Source organism: Dromiciops gliroides, chromosome 1 (genome assembly GCF_019393635.1).
Source record: "Dromiciops gliroides isolate mDroGli1 chromosome 1, mDroGli1.pri, whole genome shotgun sequence".
Classification (NCBI taxonomy): domain Eukaryota; kingdom Metazoa; phylum Chordata; class Mammalia; order Microbiotheria; family Microbiotheriidae; genus Dromiciops; species Dromiciops gliroides.
In genome coordinates this window covers 16,920,738-16,948,616 of record NC_057861.1, presented here as the reverse complement: position 1 = coordinate 16,948,616, position 27,879 = coordinate 16,920,738, and the positions used below count along the sequence as shown (strand labels likewise).

At 44.9% G+C, this 27,879-nt stretch overlaps 1 protein-coding gene across 1 annotated transcript in view; it reads right to left on the bottom strand.

Moving 5' to 3' along the window:
* The window catches only part of CORO1C (coronin 1C), an 84,680-nt gene that overhangs the window by 39,480 nt on the left and 17,321 nt on the right, over positions 1 to 27,879 (bottom strand). Inside the window, exon 2 of the mRNA XM_043974504.1 lies at positions 10,686 to 10,885. Coding sequence (XP_043830439.1) covers positions 10,686 to 10,880 — 195 coding nt within the window. The 5' untranslated portion in view covers positions 10,881 to 10,885. The remainder of the gene's footprint in view (positions 1 to 10,685; positions 10,886 to 27,879) is intronic.

Here is a 27,879-nt window from a genome sequence, read left to right as displayed (position 1 = left end):
CTCCTACCAGAGCCGCCCCATGAGCATGTGGACCTACTGAAAGGAAATTCAACTTGCATCGTGGTACTAATGACATGATTTTGCAGCAATTCACAGAATCCGAATGTGATGGTTCAGCAAGCATGTGTTGTACCTCTCCTCTGTGTCAGGTACAGGACTAGGCACCAGAGATACACAGACAAAAAAAGAAACCATCCTGCCATCATTTTACGTGCAGGAATGTGTCCACGGGCATGTGTATGTCTGTATGCTGCATGTGTGTATGTATGTACCTACAAACACTACTATGGGATGAGTAATACAAGAATATTAAGCACAAAGAGGCTGCTCTACAACCTTACAACAAATGTTTAAAACAGTCATGTGAGGGGGCAGCTAGGTGGTGCAGTGGAAAGAGGGCTGGCCCTGGATTCAGGAGGACCTGAGTTCAAATCCTACCTCAGACACTTGACACTTACTAGCTGTGTGGCCCTGGGCAAGTCACTTAACCCTAATTGCCCCACAAAACAAACAAAGAAAAAAGTCATGTGAAAGAATGAGCTGTGAACCATGACGTGGGTGGTGTCACATGAGCACAGGATTCTCTCTGGCCACTGGTAAGGCCCTCAGCTTCTTCATGACACTCCTCCTTGGAAGCCTGACCAAGTGTTCGGGCTACCTCTGAAGAGGAGGAATGGCAGGCAGTGCCCAGAACAGGCATCAGGTGCTGTGGGTTCCACCAGGATGTGTTGGTATAGGAGGCAGCCTGAAGGCCGCTCCCCACCAGCCCACTCAGAAACGAGCAGAAAGGGCAGTTTTTAAGAGACCAGTAAAACAGGTTTCCATTATTCTTAACAGAGCCTTAAAAATAAATGAAGGCAAAGAAGATCCTGGCATAGATCTGTCTAAAAAACATGTGATGGGACAACGAGTCAAAAGAACGAGGCAGGTGCCAATACCACACCCAGAATTACCAGAAGGGAGCAGTCTGGGAGGAGATGATTTCTCCCAGATGACTAACAGGGATTTTCTATCAATACAACTTCAGAATCTGAACTCACTTTTGTCTCATACTATCCGATTCCAGGTAGGGGAGCAGGGAAGAGGAAAGGGGAGGCAAAGGAGGGAGTAGTAAAGGAAGAACACCAGCCATCCCACTGCACTTCCATGGGACACTGGGAATGGGCAGAAGCACAAAGCCCAGGGAAGTGGCCTTCTTAGAGTCTGAGGGTGTGGAAGTACCAGGGTACTATCAGGCTGCTCTATCTGTTCTCACAGCAATGAACACTGGTGACTCAGGCCTGTATCATCAGCATGGGCCACCTTCCATACAGGAAGAGACATGTTTCCAGCCAAACAGCGAAGAGTCCAGAGGGGGCTGAAAACCTGTTTGTTCTCCAGAGGAATAGGATTCTGTGCAATTTTAGCCAATAATAATAGCAAAATCCATATTTCAGGAGAAAAAGAAACATCCCTCATAGCCAAAACAAAACTACAGATCTACAGATCAGAATTATGGTCAGCAGACCTATTTATCATTCATTGAGAGCAAAAATATTCCTACAAACTTTTAGAAGAAAGTGGACATTTATTAAGTGCTGAAGTACCTAGGCCTCTCAGACCCCTTCCCCTTCTAAAACCATGATCTTTGGTTGATCCAAGGAGCACAATGCTGTGTGTGTGTGTGTGTGTGTGTGTGTGTGTGTGTGTGTGTGTGTGTGCTATGTGATAATGCATGTAATAAAATCATTCATTCACACAGTCTTCTGGACTGACCCAAAGAGAAAAGCCTGTCTCCATTACATTATCAATGAGAGAACATGAAACAAGAACTGCCCAGGATAGAGTCATGTTATGATCTTTACCAAGGTAGGAAAACCCAGAGCAAGAAGACCACGAAGCCACAGAGGGCTCATGTACAACCTTGGGTCTCCTAGCCTTGTGGAGTCAATGTGTCCAGGCTAGGAACCTCATACAGCCCCATAATCTACCGATGAAAGCATCTGGCTACATCATAAATTCTCTCTATGCAAATTACCATGCCAGATCCCAACACTCAAAAAGCTACAATGTATCTATTAGGGGAGGGGATTTATGAGTCAATTCCATTCAACATTTTTAAAGTTTCTACCCCCTTACAAATTTTATTATTTATTTTGTTTTTTTAAAAAAATATTTTTTGAGTTCCAGATTCTCTTTCTCCCTCCAGACCTTCCCCCACACATTGAGAAGACAAGTGATATATCAGTCATATTAGCAAAATCATGCAAAACCTATTTCCATATTAGCTATCTTGCAACAACAAAAGCAAAAAATAAAGAAAAATTATACTTCCATTTGCACTTAAGAGTTCATCAATTTTCTCTTTGGGGATGGGCAGCATTTTTCATCACTGGGTCCTTCAGAACAGCCTTGGATCATTGTCTTGATCAGAGTAGCTAAGTCTTTTACAGGTGATCATTGTACAATATTGCTGTTACTGTGTGCAACATTCTCCTGTTTAGGCTCACTTCACTTTGCATCAGTTCATATAAGTCTTTGGAGGTTTTTCTGAAACCATCCTGTTCATCATTTCTCACAGCACGATAGTATCCCAACACAACTGGACGCCCCAATTTGTTTAGCCATTCCACAGTGGATGAGCACACATGCTCTTGATTTCCAATTCTCTGCCACCACAAAAGAACTGCTACATATATTGTTGTACATAGGTCCCTCTTCCTTTTTCTTTGATGTCTTTGGGATACAGACCTATTCGTGATATTGCTGGGTCAAAGGCTGTGCAGTTTTACAGCCCTTTGGGCATAGTTCCAAATTCTTGTCCAGAAAGGCTAGACCAGTTCACAACCCCACCAACAGTACATGAGTGACCCAGTTTGCCCACATCCCCTCCAGAATCTGTCATTTTCACCAGTCTGGTACCTCAGAGCTGTTTTAACTTGCATTTCTCTAATCAACAATGATTTACAGCATGTTTTCCTTAGCCATGTGGCCATGAACAAGTCACTCAGTATAAGTGTAGCTGCCCACAGGCATGGTCCCCACCAAGAGCTCCCCCTCTTCCCCAAATTGGAAAGGCACTGCTGGGCACAGAAAACACAACTGCCAATCAAAAAACGGTCCCTCCCCTCAAGAAGCTTAAATTCTACTCAAGCAATGCCTACGCAAGTAGATATAAGCTAATTTGAAGAAGGAAGCACCAACAACAAGGGGGAATCCTAGGCAAGCAGGGCCGTGGGAGGCAGAATGTGGAGTTTGGGAAATGGCAAGTAAAGCAGTCTGGCTGAAACAGTGCATATGAAGAGAAATAACATGAAACAAGTCTGGAAAAGCAGACTGGGGACGGGTGGCAAGAGCTTTGTATTTTAGGGGCAGCTAGGTGGTGCAATGGATAAAGCACCAGCCCTGGACTCAGGAGGACCTGAGTTCAAATCCGGCTTCAGACACTTGACATTTATTAGCTGTGTGACCCTAGGCAAGTCACTTAACCCTCGTTGCCCCCCCCCCCCCAAAAGAAGTTATATGGAAAGCAGACAGGAATGTGTAGACATTAATTTGAATGTTATTACAGCGGCCCAGACAAAGGGCAGAGAAGGCTTGAATTAGAGGGAGTGGAGAGAGGGCGATAGATGCCAGAAGTACCTGGGGGAAGGAGGGAAGGTCACAGACCAAGAAGATGAAAGGCAGCAAGCAGCAGAGGGGGAAGGGCATAGCACTGAAGCCCACTGGAGTCAGGAAGACCTAGCTTCAAATCTTGCCTCAGACACATGTGACAAGTCTGTTAACCTCTCTGTGCCTCAGTTGCCTCATCTGTAAAATGAGGTAGCTGGATCTGATAGCCTCCATCAGTGATCCTATGATGCCACAATAGTGGTCACCTCAAGAGAAATGGTTAAGTTCAGAAAAGGGGCAGGTTGGGAGACAGTAGAATAGTGGATTAAGCATTGGACAGTTAGCTTTGAAATGCCCAATGGACACAGCAGGAGGAGCTAACTACACATCAGGCAGTTCACAGTGCATAACATGGTGACTCCTTGAGGGCAAGGATGACTTTGGGTCTGTCTCAGCATCTCTAAGAATGCAGCACTTAGTTTCATGCATATACACTAAATAAATGGTCACTGAATTACTGAACGATAAACTTATAAACATGAACATAAAACCATGAACTGCCTAGAGGAGGTGGGCAAAGTTCAAGGAGATTGTGGCCTGAGGGCTAGCCTTAATATTTAGCAATTAAGGTGATCACTCATTACCTTTATTTATGTATTGGGGGGGGGGGGGGTGTGTGTGAGGCAATTGGGGTTAAGTGACTTGCCCAGGGTCACACAGCTAGTAAGTATCAAGTGACTGAGGTCAGATTTGAACTCAGGTCCTCCTGACTCCAGGGCCAGTGCTCTATCCACTGTGCCACCTAGCTGCCCCACACATTACCTTTAAGGAAGTAGTTTTAGTAACATGTTGGGTCAAAAGTCAGTCTTCAAAGGACTGAAAAGTGACTGGGGGGGGGGGGGGTAGAGAGAAGGAAGTAGAGATTCTTCCTAGGAGTCTAGTAGTAAAAGGAGAAGCACACAAGGAAAACTAAGAGTGTTCTCTTAAGAACAGAGTCAAATGAAGGATGGTTTCGTTTTGAGGGGAGTGGCCATTATGTTGTGGGGAGAACAAGGAGATGAAAGATTGAAAATGACCGAAAAGGACCAGTCAGTGCCCAGGCCCCTAGAAGAGATGGGAGGACACCGGGATTACGAACCTGGGTGGTAAGGTTAGTATTAGAAGGTAGACAGAAATGATGGAGAGAATGATGATGGAGATAGAGGTGGGGTTTAGGGGTATGGAGCAGGGCTTCTATTTCCTCTGTACTAGTAGGTTGTCCATCTGCTGAGAGATGCCTGGGAGTTAGAGGAGAGAAGGGGAGGGAAGCTGCGCCACATCACCTGAGAGCCTAATTGAGATGCAATCACATGAATGGTGGCCGACTCCATCAGCATGCCAGTGTGACTTCCTCCAGCACCATTTGGCAGCTTGGCAGATGGGCCCATCAAAGAGACCCATTCAGCCCTCCCCTCTCTACTCTCTACCACCACACAGCCTCTACTAGCTACAAAGGTCACTTGGGAGTGGGGAGGTGGGGGTAATCAGGAGTACTATGTTAATGTAGTACCACCATCCAATACATCCAGTAGTTAATGGCCACTGGACAAAAACAAAGTCTAGGGGTCTAAACCAAAGCTTTCCACTGTAGCATGAGATTATTCCAGTAGCTCTTTTCTCCCCATCCCCCAACCCATTACAAATGAAGATAATGCCTTTTTCTCTTTGCCGTACTCTAACACACACTAGGCCCAGTCTTGATCACCACTGGCTTAGTCTATTCTACAGTCTAGAGCAAAATTTTGATATTGTTCTTGTTTATTCTTTCTTTTTTTTTTTTTTCAGGGCAATTGGGGTTAAATGACTTGCTCAGGGTCACAAAGCTAGTAAGTGTTAAGTGTCTGAGGCTGGATTTGAACTCAGGTCCCCCTGAATCCAGGGCTGGTGCTCTATCCACTGCGCCACCTAGCTGCCCCTTGTTTTTTCTTTCTTGTGGTTTTTTCCCCTTTTGTTCTGATTCTTCCCTTACAACATGACTCATGTGGAAATGTTTAACATGATTGTAATGTATAACCTATATCAAAATGTTTGCTGGCCTCAGGAGGGGGGAAGGGAAGGGAGGGTGGGTGGGAGAAAAATTTGGAACTCAAAAAAATATCTTTACATGTAATTGGGGAAAAGATTAAAAATTAAATTAAACTGTAGTCTAGAGCAAAGCTTCTTAAATTGTGGGTCACTACCCCATATGGGGTCACATAACTGAATGCAAGGGTCACAAAAAAGTTGGCAATAAATGTTTTGATTTGTATACTTATTTTATGTACCTATATACCTGGGGTCACGTAAATATTTCTCAAGCGAAAAGGGGTCGCAAGTGGAAAAAGTTTAAGAAGCTCTGGTCTAAACCATAAGACAAGTGCATTCCTCATCTTGAGCAAGTTGGTCTACACACCAAACTCATGGACTGGATCCATACTAACCTACATGCCTAAAAGAGCAAGGGAATGGAAACCCAGAAAGAATGACTTACTTTGAACAGAAAGGAACCTACTCTCCCTACAATCTCCCTATAGTTCCAGCCATCAATCCAAACAACACAACTATGAAGGATCTTGGTGGTTTTCTTGGCCAAGCCCTTCCTAAAGCAAGAGTCCCCTATAATCAATCCCAGCCTGCAATCAGGCTTCCCACATCGTCATTCAGCTGAAACTGCCTTCTCCGGCGATCTCTTAGTTGCCGAATCTACCCAACGGCCTTTTCTCAATCCTCCTCCTTCTTGATCTCTCTGCAGCCTTTGACACAACGGCAGATCACCTTCTTCCCCTGGACATTCTTCTCTCTCGGTTTTCCCAAGGGCATCTCCTGGCTCTCCCCCATCAGTCCAAGCACTTCTTCGGTCTCTTTGGCTGGTTCATCACCTGCCTCACTCACTCCCGCTATCTGTGATGCAAAGTTTCAGCACAGCTCTGGTCTTTTCATCTGAAATGCTTCAAAGTACTCAATTTCATTAAAGGTTTGCTGCCCCCCCCCCCCGCCCCGTGCCCCCAAGTAGCATCAGACTCAATTTTGCTGTTAAGTTATTGTTGGCTTACAGCCAAGACCCGCTGATGACTGTTACCACCCTGGTGCGGACTCATCACCTCAGGCCTAGACTACTGCAGTAGCTGCTGGTGCGTCTGCCTCCCTGAAGTTCCTCCCCACTCCAATCCCTCCATTGAGCCACCAAGGGGATTTTCCTAAAGCACAGGTCTGATCACGTCACCTCACCCTAACTCAGTAAACTCCAGTGACTCTCTGTCACCTCCAGAATCAAATCCAAAATCCTGTCTGGTGGTCAAAGCCCTTTCCTAACTTGGCCCCTCCTAACTTTCCAGTCTTCTTACCACTTACCATCCTCTTCAATCCAGTGACAATGAACACCCTTTGATGTTCCTCAAACAAGGCACTCAGTCTCTCAGCTCCAGGCGTTCTCCCTTTCACCTCCACCTGCTGCTTTCCCTGGCTTCCTCTAAGTCCCAACTGAAATTCCATCTTTTACAGGAAGCCTTTCCCAACCCCCCTTAATTCTAGTGCTTTCTTTCTCTTAATTGTTTACTATTTTTCCTGTAGATGGCTTGTTTGCATAGATTTGTTTCTTTAGCTCTCTGAAGGCAGGGACTGTCTTTTGCCTTTTTTTTTTTTTAATCGCCAGGGCCTGACACAGTGCCAAGCACATAGTAGGTGCTTAATAAATGTTTACTGACAGCCTATATCCTTTGTCTTCTAGAATATCATATTCTAAACTCTCCTCTCCCTGGAAGTCGTGGTGAAATCGTGTGTGAGCCTGGCCTGTGGCTCTTCGGGGCCTTAAACTCTCTTTTCTAGCTCCTTGCAATATTTTTTCTTTGACCTGGAAGCTCTGGATTTTGGTTATGATGTCTCTAGGAGTTTTCATTTTGGAATGTCTTTCGCGAGATGATTGGATTCTATGTCCGCTTTGCCCTCTGGTTCTAAACGGGGTCTGGCCTCTTTTTTCTCATTGTGCCATTCAGACAAGACAGACAAATGCTTCTTTACACATTCTTTTCTCCCTGATCTTTTTTTCCAAGGCGGCTGTTTGGGGCTGGTTGTTTTTTGGGGGGTTTTTTGCTATGAGATACTTTATATGTTCTTAGTTCTCTTCCAAATTCTTTCTTCCATAGCTCTCACTTCCTTTCCAATTTTTTTCAAGTGCTCTCATTCCATTTATAAAAACCATTTTAAAACTCTTTTACAAAATTCTTGCTTCCTTTCTTTCAGGAACTCTGGTTGTTTATGTGCCCAAGCTACATTTTTTTCTTTGAGGCTTTGCCTGTAGATATTTTAGAGTCATTCTCTTCTTTTGGAGGAAGACTGCTGGATTCAGCTCCTATCAGCCAGCGAGAAAGTTCTGTTGGTTCAGAGTGACAGAAGAATAGCCTCCCCCACTTTGGTATGAGATGTCTGTCCTGGTTATTCCTCTACAGGCTGGGTTAAAGTCAAGAAGCTGGATCCTGATCTGTCACAAAAATACTGCTGTTGCTGTCAGCTTCCTGAACTTTCTCCTTTCTCCATTCACACCTGTCCCCATTGCAGTGCCCCAATATGACTCTGGGGGTGCCTGGTATGGATAGAGGTTTTCCTCTTGCCCTGGGGCACAGCCTCCCTCAGGGTTCTCCATGTGAGGGAAGCTCCTGGCCCAACCTTAACCCCAGTGTACACACACTGTCTATCTCCCTATGGCCACCTGGGCTGGACAACTGCTTCATTGTGACTCTCTTCTGGATTTTCCCATCAACATTCAGTCTGGTAAATTTTCTCCATCTGTTTGGAAGTATGGGGGGAGGAGAGTTCAGGCACTGATTTCTAATACTCTGCCATCTTGGCTCTGCCTTCTAATTATGAATGCCCCCAAGGCTCTGTCCTGGGCCACATTCTCTTTGATCTCTATAGCACTGACTAGTAATTCTGCAGGGTTCTAGCATCTCCATGCAGATGATGCCATCCAGGGTCCTGCAGAACCCACTGCCTTGTGGACTTCTCCACTCTAGTACCTTAACAGAGGGTAAGATTTTATTTGCTGTGATACAGGCCGGCACTTTTGAGAGGACTGAGTGCAAGACCAACGTACTGGCTTCTTGGAAGGTTATCCATGTGAAACACACACAAAAGAACATGATCTGCAGAGACCTTCCCAGGGCTTGACTCCATGCAGCCAGCCATTACCAAGTCAGATTTGTGCATCTTGTTTTGCACAGGGCAGGTGAACTTCTCTAAGAAAAAAGGCTCAGGAAGGAAGACCAAGCCTTCAAAGGCTACTCTCAGTTGTGTAACTCGCTCGAGCCACAGTTCTGAAATAAAAGTCATTACATGGTGATAAAGCTGAAACTCCTCGTTAGGTGGTAATTATTCTTGTCTCCCATGACTTACCCTCTATAATTTTTGTTATTGCTCAGTCATTTAAGTCCTGTACCAATCTTCATGACCCCATCTGGAGTTTTCTTGGCAAAGATACTGGGTTTGCAGACAGGGTGAAGTGACTTGCCCAGGGTCACCCAGCTAGTGTCTGAGGCCAAATCTGAACTCAAGAAGATGAGTCTTCCTGAATTCAGACCTGGTGCTCTATTCACTACGGCGTCCCCTAGCTGTCTGACCCTCTAGAACAGCTGACCATTATAAAGCTCAGCTTGTAAGTCTCACTTACTCCTCCTGAAAGATAATCAAAAGCAGTAACGATGAGGCAGTTGCTGCGACCAGTAGTAGCCATTCAATCCTTCACTTTTTAATCTCTACAAAGCAGTGCAACACTCAACCCCAGACCCTCTTTTAGTCAACAATTCACTCTGCAGAAATACACAACAGCAGATTGTTTCTCAGATTCTGACCACCTCATAGCAACTAGAGATGCACAGCCTGGAGAAGCAAAAGCAGTGACCACAACACAAGGTAGGACCAGCACCTCACAGGTACAACTGTGACAGAAAGACATCCAAGATGTCTGCTAGAAGCAAGAGAAGTAGGGACCAGGCAAAACTGGCACACCAGCTGGCTATCATGGGGCCCCAAGTTTCCCAAGAAAGACATGTCTCCAGTAAGGAAGTGGGATTCAATTCAGAGAAATTCATTTTATAGTCGGTCTGTTTAGAGGCCTCTTTCTCTGTACTTCTCCACTTCAGAAGGGTCACCTAGTCCAATCTGTACCTGAAAAAGGAGTCCCTTTATAAATACCCAACAAATGATCCCCTGGCCACTGCTCCAAGATCTCCAGGGTGGGGGAGCTTCCCACTTTTGGATCATTCTGCTCACAGTTCTGCCCTCTGAAACTAAGTCTCCATTTTTCCACAGGACAGCCCTTCATAGAAACCCACTTTCTGCAGGTCATAAAACTTCACTAGACAGACAAGCCCAACAGCACAAGTAACATGTGCTGACTGGATGGCAAATTGATTTTTCCTTCTGAGAACCCTAAAATCAGGAAGACATCATTTCTAGGCTCTCTTTTCCTTCACTAATCCTTTCGTCCTACACTATTCTCTCATTTTTTCTAACTCTGGAAGCTCTACTCATGGCCAGTGATACACAAAACCTCTTTCTTAAAGCCAGCCTGACTCTTTGAAGAGAGTCTGGAAGCCAAACTTACACTGGAATAAGCACCAGGGTTCCTGGTTTTAAAGTGGATCCCCACTGCCTTTAGCAACAGACAAGGACAAAAACCACAACTTTCAAAATAGTTTTTAATATTTAAAAAATAAAAGTTTGGGCTCCTCTTCTCCAAAAAGAAGCTGTAGTGCCTGAGGGAGTCCAACTCAATTTTATTCTGTCCAAATGTTTTAGAGACTTTAAGTCCAAAAGGAAAACATTTGTGAAGAGCGGGAGAGAAGTAACAAAAGTGGAATATTTCTCAGGCTCAAGCATTACTTTAATAAGAAGATCTTTTCATCTCTAGAGCAAAACTCAACAAACCATTTAATGGTTGGTTCTGTCAGAGGAAAGCCAATGTGGCTGCCAACCTAAGTGCACCAGCATCCATACAGGGTTCTCAGCATTCAGACAACGTCAAAGGTCACCCCCTAGACTGGACCCGGAAGAGGGCAGGAGATGACCCAAGGGGCACCTACCTTGTGCAAGGGCAGCACCAGGAACGCCCCTCCCCCACTTGCTTCTACGATGATGGCAACAAATCGGGGGTTAACCGCACAAAAGGAGCTATCCCAGGTGACTCGGGAGACGCGGATGTCATCATAGCACTGGTCATTTTTCACAGCCTGGCCAAACACGTGCCTGAACTTGCTCTGTCGTACCACTCGCCTCATGGTGTCTGCAGAGGAAGAACAAGGGGTACATTGATCAGTCAGCACCCCTGGAGTGCAAGGGAGAGAGGAGATGAGAGGCGAGAGGGGGGCAGAGGGAAAGGGAAAAGGAGAGAGAGGAGAGTGAAGGAAGAGAGTAAAGAGGGGCAAGGAGGAGAGGGAAGGGGCAAGAAAGGGAAGGGCCTGAATCTCTGCTTACTCCCACAAAATGCTCAAATTCCCACCTAAATTAGAACATGCAAAGAATAAGCCAGGAAAAGTCATCTAGAAATGACCATTTTCTAAATCAGAATCCAAAAAATTCACCAGGAACACCACCCTAGAGAACATCAAAGAGAGGAAAGAAACCCAGGGGGCCCGAGAACAAGAAGGTGGACAGAAAAGTCAGTGCCTCTCCCCTCCACCAAATGCTAAAGTGGCTCCCCGAGTGCCGGGGCTCCTCCCCTTATATGGGCCTAGCAGCATGTGGGAAATGGGTGAGGACAGAGATGGGTATAACATGTGTCCGTGCTCTGAAGAGCTTATGGAGGAGTCAGGAAGGCAAAACCAAGCATGAAAAAGGGCTAGATTCAGGGGTTGTGGCAGTTCAAAGCAGGGAGGAGCTAGGAATGTGTTGGGCTGCATAGGACTGGAGCTGCGCTGTGAATGACTGGACAAAGAAGGGCCTAAATCTTCTGGATTTCCCTTCTCTAGCTGCTGCTCAAAACGAGTCATTCCTCCTTTACTGGCTAGAATAACATGAAGAGACAAAGGCTTAGCAGGAGCTGGACTCGTGGGAAATCAAAAATAAAAGTTATTAAAATTCTCAACCTAGTCACTTTCAACCCTGCCTCACCCCCATGAAGGGGCCTGTAGGCAAGACAAAGGAAAGACAAAGGTAGGGTTTGAAAACACAAACACACACACACACACACACACACACACACACACACACACGATCCAGGCTTCTTAAGCAGAAATAGGTCTCTGGATTCTCTTCCTAGATTTTCAGGAGACTGTCATGAACCCCTAAAGTCCCTAAAGCCAACTGAATACTTCCATTGAGCCTCAGTGTCTCAATTCAGAGTCATGTGCAAAAGCAGGTCCTCTCCTGCTCCGGTGGCATGCGGCTGGGCTGCAGCCACAGATATGCGGGCAGAGAGCCGAACAGCTGTTTTTTTAGACCACTCGCTGCCAGGATCTTACATTTGCCTACTGTGACCATAAATTTTAAATACTAGGTAGAGATGACAGAACAGCTAGGTGGCACTGCAGTGAATGGAATGCCAGGCCTGGAATTCTCAACTTTCTGAGTTCAAATCAGGCCTCAGACTCTTCCTAGTTGTATGACCCTGAGCCAGTCTCTTCACCCTGTTTGCCTCAGTTTCCTCATCTGTCAAATGAGCTGGAGAAGGAAATGGCAGACCACTCCAGGATCTCTGCCAAGAAACCCCCAAATGGGGTCACAAGGAGTCGGATAAGACTGAAAACAATGAAGAAGTGATAGTTATCTCTTCTAATAAAAAGCTGTGTTGAAATACAGTTAAATGAGTGAAAAAGACTGCCTTCCAGGAAGCCAAAGTTTTCATGGATCCACACATTCGAACTGTAAATACTTTAGGACAAGAATCAGTTCAAAGCTGCTGTGGGGCCTTCCATGAGGGGCAGGCATGCTCCTGGAGCTTGGGACCACCTCAGTTTTGAAGCAACTGGGCATTAGATAGGAGCACTTTGGCAACTTTTAAGGCAAAGAAAACTATCCCAAACTAGAAAAGCAACATGGGCGTGCGTGCATACAGAGAATGGAAATGCTCCCTACTCCCCTTCCTGGGAAGCTGTCCCCATCTTCCAGTTCATATTGGAGTCTCCCCATTTTTAAAAACATCCAGTTAGAAATCTTCAGCTGCAAGGGCTGGGTTAAGGAGGCTTCCAAAGAGTCCAGCTAAACTTCCCCTAAACCAGCAGGGTCATGCTACGAACTTGACAACCCTGCTTCCCCCAACTTAAACCCTAATGTTTAAAGAAAGTGCTACAAATGGGAAACAACAAACTCTGAATACAGAAAAGGCCACGGATCTGGAGATGTCACATGGCTATTTCACCCACACACCAGCTAATGTTCTGCGGAATCATAATAGCACTCTCCATCTGCAATTCTCCAGGCACTGCCCCAAACATGGAATTGTCCAACTCATTCTATGTCTTTCCATTCAATTTCTGTTTTCTTTTTAGAAAAGAGATTGAAAAAAGGTCGCCCTCGTTTTTACCAATTAATTAAAATTAAGAATCCTAATTCAATCGAAAGAATGGTACACAGAGTACATACCAGGGTCACCTCCCCCACTTACTGTTCTCTATAGGAATCTTGTACATTAAACACCAGCTGTAGAGATTTACTGGCATCAATTTGCATATCAAAGAGAATGATACTTGGCTTTTGGATCAAGGCCATCTTGATTTGGCTCTTCTCCAGGAAAAAAAAAAACAGAAAAAGACAAGCAAGTTCTAATAAGACCATCAATGAAAGGTCATTGACACGGTGGTCTGGATAACAAAACCAAAACTGTTTGCTTTTTTAAAGGCATCTTATTGTGATTTAAGGTGATGCTGAAAGTTAAGAAAGAGATTGGTACCAAGTATCCAGGAATTCCCAATTTCAAATCCGCAGACATATTTATTTTTTAAAATCTACAAGATTCTATAGGCAGTCTCGTTAGTGATGAGTAATTATGTATATAAACAAGCTGAAAAGGACTCAAAGGGGCCAAATACCCAAAATACTGACTGTCTAAATACCAAAGGCCTCTACCTTTTTACACTAATACGAACTACTTATGTGGTTTCAGGCCTTTCTTTTAGCAAGCGTCTCTTTACACTTTTTACACTCAAATAATTCAAACTGAGTGCTGCCCAATGGGAAATGAGAAAATGTGGGAGGAGTCTCTCCTGAGAAGTACATGGCTCCGAGGGCAGAGGGCACTGCTGAGGCTGATCAGATAATGCAAGATGAGATTTTCCCTTGATGAGCTTCCCCCACTCCCCTTTGTGTGTGATCTGGTCTTCCTTCCCTGACTGTAGGCTCCCAGAGGGCATGGGCTGTCTTTCTTTTTCTTATTTGTATGCCTGGTGCTTAGCACAGTGCCAGGCACAGAGTGGGCACTTATGCCTATACACTTTACAATCCTTCCATGCATTTCAGGAGATCCAGGAAAGATAGCAGTCAAGCACACAGATCATGGATTATCCACAGCGCCCTATGAGACCTGACCTTAGAGAGGAACTTTGTCCAGCTCCCTCCACAGAGGCCACCGAGAGGGAAGTGACTTGCCTGAGGCCACAAAAGTGGTACCCAGCAGAGCTGCTAGGGAGCTGTCTGCACCCCTTAACCCAAGCCAAGTTAGATGCTGAGCCCCTACTTCTTACCCATGGGGATCCACAGACTTGGCTTCTTGGTTTAAACATTTTGATACATGCATTCCAAGTTACTTAATTTTCTTTGTAATCCCATGTATTTTATTCTGTGCACTGAATGCCAGAGGTGTTCAGGACACAGAAAGAGGTTAAGAACTGCTGCTTTAGGAGAACAAATGTGGGCAAGACACCAGTTTGTCTTCTTTAAGTGGCACCAAAGAAACTGAAAAAAACCTGTGTCTCTAACTACTTCCATCAAGGATCAGAAAAATGGCCACGGTTTTGCCAATTTCTCTGTGGCAAAAATGTATCCATCTAAAGATTCAAACAGATGTACTTATAGGGCTTCCAGAACTTTCCGTCTGTTTATGCCAGAGGAAATGCATCCTGTAGGAACACATACAGGAAAACCCCTCCGCTTCATGGCAAAGTCCTGCTTGGCATCTGTGCAATGACTCCAAAGGGCTCAATGATTCAGAAACGCACAACAGCAGGCTAAAGGCCAATAGTTACATTAGGCAAACCCCAAATCGCCTAAAGAGGAAAAAAAATATAGATTCCCTTATTAAAAGACCAGCAAGGCCTGACCACACCGATTAGAAAACACTTTAAAAATCAAGGTTTATTTTTGTACACCCAAAGCAAATGCACAGAAACACTGGTATCACTAAACTGAAAAACTGATCTGAAGATCAGTTTGTTTAGTCAAGAAGCCAAGAACACCAGGATATTTTGCAAGAGTTTAAAAGCATTTTCACACCAAGAACAAAGGACTGGAAGTTAGGAAGACTTGGGTTCGGACTCTACCTCAGACACCTCCTACTGAGGCCGTGCACCCTGGGCAAACCCATCATCTGGAAAGTGAGCACAGTAATGGCCCTGGCTTCTCAGGGATGTCGAGGTCGAGTTAATATTTGTAAAAGGCTTTGCAAACTTGAATATTAAGTAAATGTGAAACAACTACTATTCCAAGATCACATCTGAGCTTCGGAACCCTGTCAGATAATCGCAGTCCCCATCATTCAAATAAAGACGCTACAACACATAAGTGCAGGGAAACCCAAGAGTTCTTGGCGCCAACGAGCAGAAGCACAGCCAATACGGGAAGTTCCCAAGCGGCAGAGTTTGGCTCCACAAGGAATCACACTGAATCCCAGAACATCAGATTTGGAAGGCCTCGGGGCCACAGTGTAACTAACTAACCCAGAACTCCAAAGGAAATCCAGTGACAACATCCCGAGAAGAGGCTCTGTTTGGAAATGTGAAAAGGGACTGAGTGTCCCCTCCTTCCAGAGGCAGCCCATTTCAGAGGCCCCTGGCTCTAAACTGCCAGGTCCCTCTGGACCCTGAGTCTAAATTGGGGGCTTTGGGATGGCTTTGTAGCCACTGCTTGCCTGTTCACACAAACCCCCAAATCAGTGAGCTTATCCAGAGAAAATCTCATCTTGCATTGTCTAATCAGCCTCAGCAGTGCCCTCTGCCCTGGGAGCCATGTACTCCTCAGGAGAGACTCCTCCCACATTTCTTCATTTCCCATTGGGCAGCACTCAGTTCGGAATTATGTGAGGTCTCTTCCCCTACTACCCCTTTTCTTTTGTATATGGTCTAGTCTTCCCTGACTGTAGGCTCCCAGAGGGCAAGGCAGTCTTGTTCTTATTTGTATGCCTGATGCTTAGCACAGTGCCAGGCACAGAGTGGGCACTTATGTTTATTGACTCTGATTATTCTCTAGGGCAAGGCAAGTCAAGAAGCACTTATTAGGCACCTTTGGCATACCAGGTACTGCATTAAGTGCTAGGTATGCAAATAAGAAAAGCCAGTCCCAGGCCTCAGTGGGAGAAACGAGAGACAGAACAAACCGGAGATAATCAACAGGACAGTCTGGGCATTAAGGGGACCAGAGAAACAGAACACATCTGGTCCCTTTGCCACATAGCAATCCTTCAAATATTTAAAGATGTATTTCACGGTCCTCCAGTCTTCTCCAAAGAGCTCAGGTCCTTTGGCGGGTTCCTTCACTTCAGCAGGCATAGGCAGGAGGGATCTGGAGACAACCCCCCCCAAACCCCACCCTGCAGGAGCTTTCCAGGGCACCCCCCTGGCCCTCTCCACGGGATCTCTCCTAAAGTGTGACTTCCAGCAAACTTCAAAGAGTGAGAGCAGTACAATGGAGGGCGGGAGGGACAGACCTCCTGGTCAGTCAAGGTGTGGGAGCAGAGGCTGAATGACTCACTGCTTATCCCAGGGGATAAAGCTGGAGGTGGGACTAAGAAGGCCAACACTGCAGCCAAAGAGCCAAGAAAGCTGGGAAGGCAAATCTCCTCCTAAAGCCAGTCAGAAATGTAAGGTCATTAAATGTAAACAACAAAGTCAAAGAAACATTTTATTTATTTACAAAGGTGGAATTTTAAATATGTTAAGACTATTCAGGATGGCTGGGGTAATCCCCTCCCAGAGAGGCTGGGACTTCGGAAGAATAGGGGGGAGGGGCGGGTGGCCCAGACAGACCTGCCCGGGAGGGGTGAACCTTCCCCAGAGGCAATCTGTGGGACCACAATCAGCCTGGCAGTACCTGCTGCAAGCCAGGAGACCCAATCTTAGAAAAGAGAGATTACACAGAATGATAAACTTTCTTTGAAAAAAATGTTTTATTGATTCTTTCCCAAAAACCCATCACTGTTGACCTTCCCCTACCTAGTAACAAGCCTCTATAGTCCAGCAAAACAAATCAATGCCTCCTTCAGGTCTGAAATGGTAGAAAGGTCCAGATGCATGATTTTCCATCAGCCCTCTGAAGTCACAAGAGGATCATGGCACCTGTTTGAATTTTGAAATCTTTCAGTGTTATTCTCCCTTATATTTTCACAGTCATCATGTAAACCAGCGTTCTTAACCTGGGGTCCCTGAGCTTATCTTACAAATTATTCTGATTACTATTTCTAGTTACATGGATTTTTAAAAAGGGGGGGTAGGGGCAGCTAGGTGGCGCAGCGGATAGAGTACGGGCCCTGGAGTCAGGAGTACCTGAGTTCAAATCTGGCCTCAGACACTTGACACTTACTAGCTGTGTGACCCTGGGCAAGTCACTTAACCCTCATGGAAGGAAGTTAGGAGGGAAAAGAAAGAAAGAAAGAGAAAAATAGTATGCTTCAGTCTGTGTTCAATCAATTATCAGTTCTTTCTTCGGAGGTGGACAGTATGTCTGTTTCATTGATAATCCTTTAGGATTGTCTTAGATGATTGTATTGTTGAGAACAGTTAAGTCATTCACAGTTCTTCATCAAACAATATTGCTGTCTCTGTGCACAATGTTCTGTTGGTTCTGGTCTCTTCACTATACATCACTTCATACAAGTCTTTCCAGGCCTTTCTGAAATCCTCCTGCTTGTCATTTCTTATAGCACAATAATATCCCATCGCTATCATATACTACAGCTTGTTTAGCCATTCCCCAATTGATGGGAATCCTTTTAATTTTACATGGATTTTATTTAAAAGCCTTCTAAGTCACCAGCCTGCCAGTGAGGTCCACGATACAAAAAAAGGATAAGAAGGCCCAGTGTAGACTATTTTCTTTGTTCTACTTACTTTAAACCAAAGCTTCTTAAACTATGGGAGTCAAGTAACTGAATGTGGGGGTTGTGAAAAATATGGCAATAGTAAAATCTACAGTGTTATGGGGCCTCTTCTCTTTCTCCCATCATGAGAGAACAACACCAGTGGGGCACAAAGATCCTGTGATTTCCCCATCATTTGCAATCATAATACCAGATAAAAACTAACATAAAAGTGATGAGCCATCTCCTTAATTCCCAGTTCTTTGCTGCCATAAAAAGAGCTGGTATAAATATTTTTGTACATATAGGTCCTTTTCATCTTTCTTTGATCTCTTAGGCTTACAAACCTGGTAGTGGTATTGTTGGGGCTCAGAGGTATTCACAATTTTATAACCCTTTGGATGTAGTTCCAAATTATTCTCCTTTCTATTGGAATAAACCACTTAACTACAGTAAAGGCTCAAACCCATGCATCTAAATAACCAATGCTCAACACAAAAGGTGAGTTGCCCAATATTCCAGTGAAACTTGAGGTGCCTCATAAATATCTCAGTGCTTTTAGGAATCTGTAACCTCACAGAGATGGGCATTCCCACCAGCAAAGCCATCCCACGTATATCTGTGCTCCCCAGAAGTTCAACACATGTCAATGTAGCATCTTCTCCAACAGTCCACCCATTGCTTATTCACGCTACCTGATGTGACTACTCAAGTCTCTTTGACCAGACCTTTGCTTGTATAAAGGATATCCTTAGACCCTTTCTCTTTCTGAAGGCCTTGTTTTCAGGGTACTACAGCTCGTCCCTGCCCACAGTGAGTCTCTCCACTGCCCTTTTGGTGATGTTCACCTTCAAAGCTTCAGAGACTGGTGCTCCATGACTTCTAGCCATAATCCTCTCCAAAAGAACAATGCCTTTCAAAAGACAGTCTTCTGCATCAAGAGAAAGGTTGGGATCATTCAAAGAACTTTACAGTTTTCCAATCTAGTTCACTAGCTCCTGTTGAATTCTAGTCCCATGTGCAGTTTCTGACTGAGATATAGGCTCCACGAGTCGTTCAGTCACTCGTACATTCCCTTGTACATACACTTGTATATAGTCTGGACAAGAAGAATTCTTCATCCACTTAGTTTTTCCTGTGTGAAGTTGAGCCAAATTCTTAAAATACTTGAAATACTCCCAAGACTTTACAGCTACCAAAAATCAACTGGAAAATAAAACATCAACACATATTTGGACTCCTAGAGAACACAGAATATCAAATCTAGAAGGGATAAAAGGCAATTTTTCATCTTACAAGTGAGGAAACTGAGGCCCAGGAAGGGTGTGGGAAGAATCTGCCCAGGTTCACATAACTATGGTTAAACAGTGTGACAATTGGAGTGATACCCCCTGCTGGAGAGATACTGTAGGAAAGCTCCGCCTGCCATGAGGAGAAGACTTCTGAGGGCAAGCCATGTGGCTTGGTGTCAGGAAGTGACGTATGATGTTTCCGGTTTAGACAGGAGGCTTCTGGGAGGAGGAAGGAAGCATTGGGTCCTTTTTGTTCCTGACCTCACCATGGCAGGTCGGATGATGGGGTCTCTTGGAAATAATTAGATTTTTACCTTTCTCTCTGATCATTAGATCCTAATGTTCTTTAATAAATGATTAAAAGTCTAAACTCTTGCTAAAGCTTCCAATTTATTGACGACCACTTGTTAGATTTTTAGATAGTATAGCTAGATAGCAACTTTACAACAGAAAACTGAAGCCAGAATAATATGCAAAGAAATCATAAAAGAAATGACTCTTGATGCCATTATCAATTGCAAAATATTCACTGGCCAAATTGATTTTTTAAAGATCGGGCTACAATCACTTTTTAAGTGGCTGCTAACTAGTTGAAACAAATATAATATGAATGCTAAAACACCAAAGACCAAGCAATCGCAAAGACTTTTAAAAGGGTCACATCACAAAATCAATCTCTTTCACACAGGTTAAGCAAACAAGGGAGAAAACAAAGGCACCTGGACAAAGGAGTCCTGAGTCCGGAACCAGAGGAATTGCCACCACTCGTCTGACTGTGGGCAAGAATCACAGAATTAAAGCTGAAATGAGCTTCTGAGTTCCTCTGGTCCACACACCATCACTTTACAATTGAGGAAACTGAGACCCAGAGAGATTAACTGATTTACTCAAGGTCACACAGATGGTAAGCGGCAAAGTCAGAATCTGAACCCAGGTCCTCTGCCTCCAAAACCAGATCTCTTTCTGCTATTACCAAACAGCACCTCTCTGGGCTTCAGTTTTCTTATCTTTAAAATGAGATTAGATCATCCATCAATTAAGGTCCCACTATGTGCCAGGCTCTGTTAGTCACTGGGCACTCAACAACAGACCCTGCCCTCAGGAAGCCTGAATACCATCCAGGGGAAAACAACTTGGGTGTGCACAAAATTTCTAAGGCCCTTTCCAACTCTTAAATTCCTCGATTCAATGGCCCACAATGAGACAAACTCGATTCAAGCTCTCCAAAAGGAAGAAGCACTAAGGAATGACATAACGTCAAATGAAATATGTGGGAGCAAGGTAAAAATACACACAATGGCAGTGAGGTGAATGGAAAGAGAACAGCAAAGCAATGGAAACCAGATGCTGCAAAATCCTGATGACCAAACTGGGCCCCAAAGCAGAGATGAGAAGGCATCTCCCCTGCCCTTGTACAGAGGCTAAAGAACCCCACATCTGATCATCAAGACTTTGGGAACGTGTGACTTCATTTTTCCTGGGCTATTTTTCTCTTCTCTCTTTTATTCTTTTGTTATAAGAAACGGCTCTGTGGAAGTGAAAGGGAGGAAGAAAGCGCAGGAGATAGAACAAAAAATAACAATTTTTTAAAAAAAGAATGGCATAATAGAAAATCTACGATTGTAATTATCTTCTTATGCAAAATGCAAATTTGGACACATGCAAAATGTTGGTCAGGGCACACACACACAACATAAATGTTGACACTTAAATATAACAAATATTTATACTGAGACATTTACATTACAAACAACTGAAAACATGAAGGATGGGTTTTTTTGATTGGGGGGGGAATAATTTGAAAGAAAGAAGGACTCTTATTCCATCAATTTATCTTGCATACAGGATGACCCTAATAAATGTCAAATTAAAAAGAACATCTACTCCTTCAACTTATGACCTTATAAAGAGGCCCCCAATTCACTCCCCAACCCTGGAGTATCTTCAGTGAAGGAGCGCCTTTAAGAATCCTAGGGAGAGAAAATTGATCCAGATGGCTCCAGGGAAAACTATCAGCATTGCCAAAACCACAGGGAATGGCCTCTGCCCTCTCTTTAAGGTACTGTCTCTCCCGTGGACCTCTGCTGAAAGCCTGAACTCTCCATTACACTTCACTCTCTCTCTCTCTCTCTCTCTCTCTCTCTCTCACACACACACACACACACACACACACACACACACACACACACACACACACACAGCCCTCGGAGATCCAAATTAATCCCCAAAGAATTCTCCCAACAAATGTAGATCTTTCACAGACATGAGCAACCCAACAATCTCCCTAAACTCAACCCACAACTGGTAGAGAGACACAAACCCTCTTTCTATACTGATGACCTACTTCCCTTATCAACAGTTCACTGAAGATTACAGTGTATAAACTGGACTAGAACTTACAGTTCTCATCACTGTTTGTTTGCCTGGCTCAAAGACAGCTGTTTCTTCCTGAATAAAATTATAATGACTCTTGGCTAGTCTTTTTTTCTACTGTGGAATGAAGTCACTAGGACATTCAGTCAAAGCTCTATAGCTTCCCATCTATGAAGAAGGAGAGTTCCAGGGAAAACTGAGCCAAAAATATAAAAATAAATGTCAACCAAAAACAGAGAGCTTTTAGTGACTTTATTAATTATCACAGCACATGTGCTCGAGCAAGCAGGGATGTGCTGGTTAAGCCACAGAATTAGAGGAGGCTTCCTTAGGTTTTCTCGGGCTCTCCAACCTGCTCCCTTGGAATCAAAGCTCAGACATTTCATCTCTTTTAGACAGGAGGGATCCGAGGTAAAACAACAACTCATAGTTACACAGTAAAGGGCAGAGTTAGCATTTGAACTCAGGTTCAGGGACTGCAAACCAAGTTCTTTCCATTACTCTATTCATTAGTTGCTCTTTCTTGGTCTCCTTCCCTTCTTCTTGTGCCTCCAGTTGTAGCCAGAAAAAATGCCCCCAATTTTGGAAGCCGTTTTGAAACTCCCATCTTTGTCTTAATGAGTGAGCAAATTCAAATAAACCACTAAATTTGGCTGCCCCAGACCACAAGCTGGGATCATCTTGTTCTCCCATCCAGTTCACCCAGGCCAGCTGGTCGTCCCTCCCCAGTTCACTACAACCAGGAAACAAGCATTCATTAAGCAGTCTCCAAGTGCCAGCACATGGGATAGCAGTGGAGTAAGCAGTAGAGATACAAAAGGGAAACAGTATCTGCCCTTAAGAGGTTTAGATACTAAGGAGGGAGGCAACTACAGGGTCAGAGACACACTAGGTGCTTAATGAATGTTTCCTCACTGACATAAGAGCTACAAGTGATGAGTGAATTCCAGTCCAGGGGAAGGTGGTGGCTGAGGGGTAGGCCCAGCAGTAGGGCCCTGGGTGTGGAACAGTATGCAGACCAGAATTCATGTGGTAACCCAACTGGTGAGAGAGGGCAAAGGGGTCCAGGCAGGGAGGAGTTCTAAATGCCAGTTTACGTGGGGGCCAAAAGAAGCCCACTGGAGTTTGCCAAGGGGCAACAAGACCAGAGCTGCACTTGAGAAAAATCAATATGGGAGAAGAGGATGGATTGAAGTGAAAGAGGCTTGAAGCAGGGGGGGTTATTGTTTGGTCCTGTCTGACTCTTTGAGATCCCATTTGGGGGTTTCTTGGCAGAGATCCTGGAGTGGTTTGCCAGCTCATTTGACAGATGAGGAAACTGAGGCAAACAGGGTTAAGGGCCTTCCCCAGGGTCACACAACTAATACACATCTGAGGCCAGATTTGAACGCAGGAGATGTGTCTTCGAGACTGCTCTTGTCCTGTGCTCCATCCACTGATCCCATCTAGCTGCCAGGCAGGGAAATTTGATCAAACAGGAGGTGAAAGCAATAGATTAAGTAAAAGGGAAAGAAGACCAGAGGGGCCTGAACTTCTGACTCCAGGCTCAGTAAATCAAACCACTGCTTCCATTGTTCCTGGAAAGGGCAGGTCAAGGGACTGACTGCCTGAGGGATCAACTCATCATCCCTGAGACTGTGACTCACCAAACGGTCCCTTCCCCTACCACACTCCCATAAATAGCAAGGTCTCCCTCCATTAGAATGTAGGCTCCCCAGGGAGCCGGGGGAGGGGAGCAGTGAGGGGAAAGGGGAGGAAGAAGACGCAATCAGACATTCACAAAATAGGCAGAGGAGGAAAGAAGGAAGTTCAAGAGGAGACACAGAGAAGCAGCAATGTTGATACTACCAATATACAAGAGAAACTTTATACACTCTAATATACAATAGATAGTTTATACAATATATGTTTTTAAAAACCAACAAGCTGGGGGGGCAGCTAGGTGGTGCAGTGGATAAAGCACCAGCCCTGGATTCAGGAGGACCTGAGTTCAAATCTTGCCTCAGACACTTGACACTTACTAGCTGTGTGATCCTGGGCAAGTCACTTCCCCTTCATTGCCCCCCCCCCAAACCTCCTTTCTGGTCACTGTATATGAAAATGTCCATGTTTGTTACTGTTAGCAGAGTTAAGAATAATAGAACATCATGTTTTCAAACATAAGGAAGCTTCTGGTGAACAGCTACTGTCTCTCTCCCCTTTGTATCTGCACCTCCTGCATCAGCAGTGCCTGGCATATGGTCCGTGCTTATAGAGACGTCTTCCTCATTTGCTCCACCCTTTTCTGTCCCTTCTCTGACTACAATCTCTCCCCAGAAGCCTTCAGCCACGGCCATTTCTCTAAGGATTCCTTAAGTGGTTCTCTTCCGCCCAGACTGTCCTCCAGAACCCAAGCTCGACATTTCCTCCAGCCTGCCGGACACCCATCAGCCCTCAGGTATCCAGCCAAGAGCTCCATCAGCTCCAACACTGAAATCCTCATTTCTGCTCACAGAATTCTTCTCCTCCCACTTGACCTATTTCTTTGATGGGGTCACACCGGCCCCCCTCCCCCCAGCTGAAGGCCACCCATTGCTCCCTTTCCCTCACCTTCCCCGTCAAATCTGATGGCGAGCCATAGCCATTCTACTTCCAGGATCATCTCTTTGGCATCACCTGAAAATGGAACTGTGGCATAATACACAGGGCACTAGACTTAAGAGTCAGGGAGAGCCCAGAGTTCAAATTCTGCCCCGGGCCCTCCCTTTTCTGGGCCTCAGTTTTCCTCTTCAACAAAATGAAGGGATTGGATTGGATCTCCATCACTTCCAGAAACCACTTAGCTCTAAACGGACGGCTTCTCAAACACGGCTCTGGACGTGGGCACAGTTTTGCTTATCTGTCTGTTTTTCTTTGTTAGAGGGAAGGTGGCATGTGTCCAGAAATAGCTCATGTGAAAACCAAAGGCACCAACAGAATTCTAACAGGGAAATAAGGTTTTTTAAAGTAAAGACTTAACTGGGCTCAAATCTGGCCTCAGACACTTGACACTAGCTGCATGACCCATGCATGGGCCCATACATCTCCTTCTCCAATGGTGGGATCCGTCCCAGATAGGGGCTCTTAATGGAGCAGCTAGCTATGGACTCTGCATTCACCTACTATCAGAGGTTAGACAACAGTCTGCTCCCCACAGCAGCTTCCGTTTGGATGGGAGGGGATGCCTCCCCTCAGTTTGGAAAGCTGGCTTGCTCCCTGGCCAGCAGGAAACATAGACTCATCTGAAGGTCCACATCTAGCTGGTCCCAGACCGTGCTTCATGTACATCCACCCAAGACATCCTGAAGCACCTTGCTACCTCCCACCCCTTGCTCTGAGCTAGGCAATTCAATACCACTACCCTGCCTCTGGAAAGAGTGTAACAATGGACTGCTCAATAGGTCAAATCATCATCCCTGTGACTTTCTAGAACAAAACCTCTGCTCTCTAGTACACATTCCCCTACCTGTGCTGTTCCCTCCATTAAAATGGAACCTCCTTGTGGGCAGGAACTGCCTCCCTCTCTCGTCTTTGCACCCCCAGTGTTTGGGCGTATTCTTTAGAAGAGTCTCTGTTGGTCCCCAGCTTGAGACAGTCAGAAGAGAAATCAGGGAGGCCCCAACTACCTTGGGGGGAATCCCTCTGTCATGCCAGCCCTTCACCCAACCTTCTTCCACCAGCCCTATTTACACGCAGTCCCACACCCAGAACAGATGGGCAGTACACCCACCTCTTGGAAGGCCCAGCTCAGAGAGGACTTTCTCCATGAAGCCTCACCCAGCTCTTTATCAAGGAAATCAACTCCCTGGGGTATCCTTATTCTGCTCTGGTGACCCTCTCTCTTATGCCCTTACTACATTCGAAATGTTCCCAATGACCATTTGTATCCATTTCTTATCCCCTGACTAAATTCTCAGCATCCTGAGGAGAGGGGATGATGTTTTTTATCTCTGTGCCCCCAACACCTGGCACGGTTCTTGCAAGTTGAATAAAATTGGATATTAGACCTGGAAAGGCCCTTTGCAATGATCTAATCCAGGTGTCAAACTCAATAGGACTGGTGGGAGAGATGATTACATCTGTGCTAATCAAACCAAGAGGAAAAAGCACTCCACTTAGGGCCAGAAGGCCTGGCTGGGAGTCCGAGCTCTGCAATTTCATGAGAACTTGGGCAAATCGCTTCTCTGCTCTAAGACTCAGTTTCCTCAAATGTAAAATGGGCATAATACTCCTAACTCCTGTCTCACAGGACAGCTGTAACAGCATTAAAGCTCTACTGCAGAGCTTCTTAAACTTTTTTCACTCAATACCCCGTTTCACAAAGAAATTTTTACACAACCCCAGGTACAGAGGTATGGAAAATAGGCATACATCGCCTTTGACTGTTGCCAAATTTTTCTCAACCCCCACATTCAGTTACTCGACCCTAATATGGGCTTGCAACCCACAGTTTAAGCTTCTTTGCTCTACAGAATTGGAAACTGGCTTAGGAAAGGACTAGTCAGCTGAAGGACTAACAGGAATGAGAGACCAAAGGGAGCTTTTCCTTATCAAATAAGCAGCAACTCCTGTTCTTCAAGTCTAAGTTCACGAGAAGGAGGACAGACCCTTTTAGAATAAAAGTGTGCATATGTATGTATGTACATATGCACGCACGCACATGTACATTATGTAACAGATGACTACATGCACCTGATGCCTTTTGCTAAGTCTTCCATTCCAAATATTATCTTATCAGTCTATATTCCCTTTTATTTATAAGGGACCAGAAACTTTCAAGAATGTAACTTGTTGCTGGGGGAGACAAGAGTTTATCACCAAATACTTTATCACTCCCCAACACCTGACATAGGCTAGCTCCACTTTTTACAGGGGAAACGTCACACTCATTTCACCAAAGAAATAAAACTAAAGAAGCTACCTCCTCCAGGAGAAGACCAGGAAAAAAACACAACACAACTGGAAGTCACGTTATGGGGGAAGGGGGGGATGGAGGGAGGATTCCTGGTTATAAAAGCAATAGGATCTTAAACCTCAGTTTGTTAAAACTGCAACCCTAACTATCCCAAACCCATTTTCTTTTTTATGCTGTGTCAAGACCACAAAAGAAAGTTTGAGCACCAAAATGTCCAAGTTAAAACTAACTGGGCCAGACAGTGCTAACCCAAAAAAGAAAATTTACTATACCACAAAACAAAGGCAGCGGTTTCATGCTGAAAAGATTCTGAGTGGAGTGCAAATATCGAGCCTTGGGAACTGCCGAAAACTCATACTCACATCGAGAGCTTCTAGACACACTTCCAAAATGTCAGACACAGACACGACGACAAAAGCACCTGAGGATGTTATAGAAAGCCATAGCTAAATAACGTACTTATGAAATAAATGATGCCTAAAGCATTCCAAATTTTATTGTTGTACAGAAAGACACAGAGGCACAGAATTTCAGTGTTACTGGAACGTGGGAAAACATGGAGTTTGACCCGTACATAAGGAACACGGAGGGAGCCTTGAGATGATTCAATTCAACCCCCTTATTTTAGAGATGAGGTGAGGCCCTGAGAGGTTAAAGTTCATCCAGATTCAACTGGTCTAGACACCAATCTCAGGATTCTAAGCAAATTTAGAGGTGACGTGGCCTGTCACAGTCACAAATGACGGCTCCGAATTCACTGTCCTCCCCAAATATAATCTACTCACTGCCAAAGGAGATTTGTTCATAGGTTTTTTAAAAAGCCAGCCAGGAGGCTTCCTGGAAAACAGCCTACCTTCGAACCAGGAGCTGTGCTACTTACTAGCTGTGTGGACAAACCTCATTCCTTCCTCTAAGTAGAGCTTTGCAGGTTTAGACCTGGAAGGTCATGAGTTAGTCCAACTCCCTCGTTTTAGAGATAAGGAAACCGAGGGCGCATGGGTAAAGTGACTTGGCCAAAGTCAAAAGGCACCCAGGTTCTCTCAACAAGCAGAGGTAGCTCAGGGCCGCAGTGGGTGGAGTTGGAGATTTGGTAACAGGAGGCCTGGAAGTGTAAATCCAGCCTCACACCCTTAGCTGGGTGATCCTGGGCAAGTCACTTCACCTGGGAGGTGACAATAATAGCATCTACCTCCCAGGGTTATTGTGAGGATCAAATGAGATAATCTATGTAAAGCTCTTTGCAGACCTTAAAGCACCTTATCAATGCTAGCTACTTACTAGTGGTTGTCTGACTAAATATGGCATTCCTGACACCTCACCACACCTCCTCTAGCCTGATCAAATGGGAATGATGTCTCCTGGATTTATCCTTGGCATCCCTTTGTAAATGAGTCCAGTCTTGATTCTTTCAATAACCAACAGGGTCAATAAACACACGAGGACCTGAAAGTGGTGGG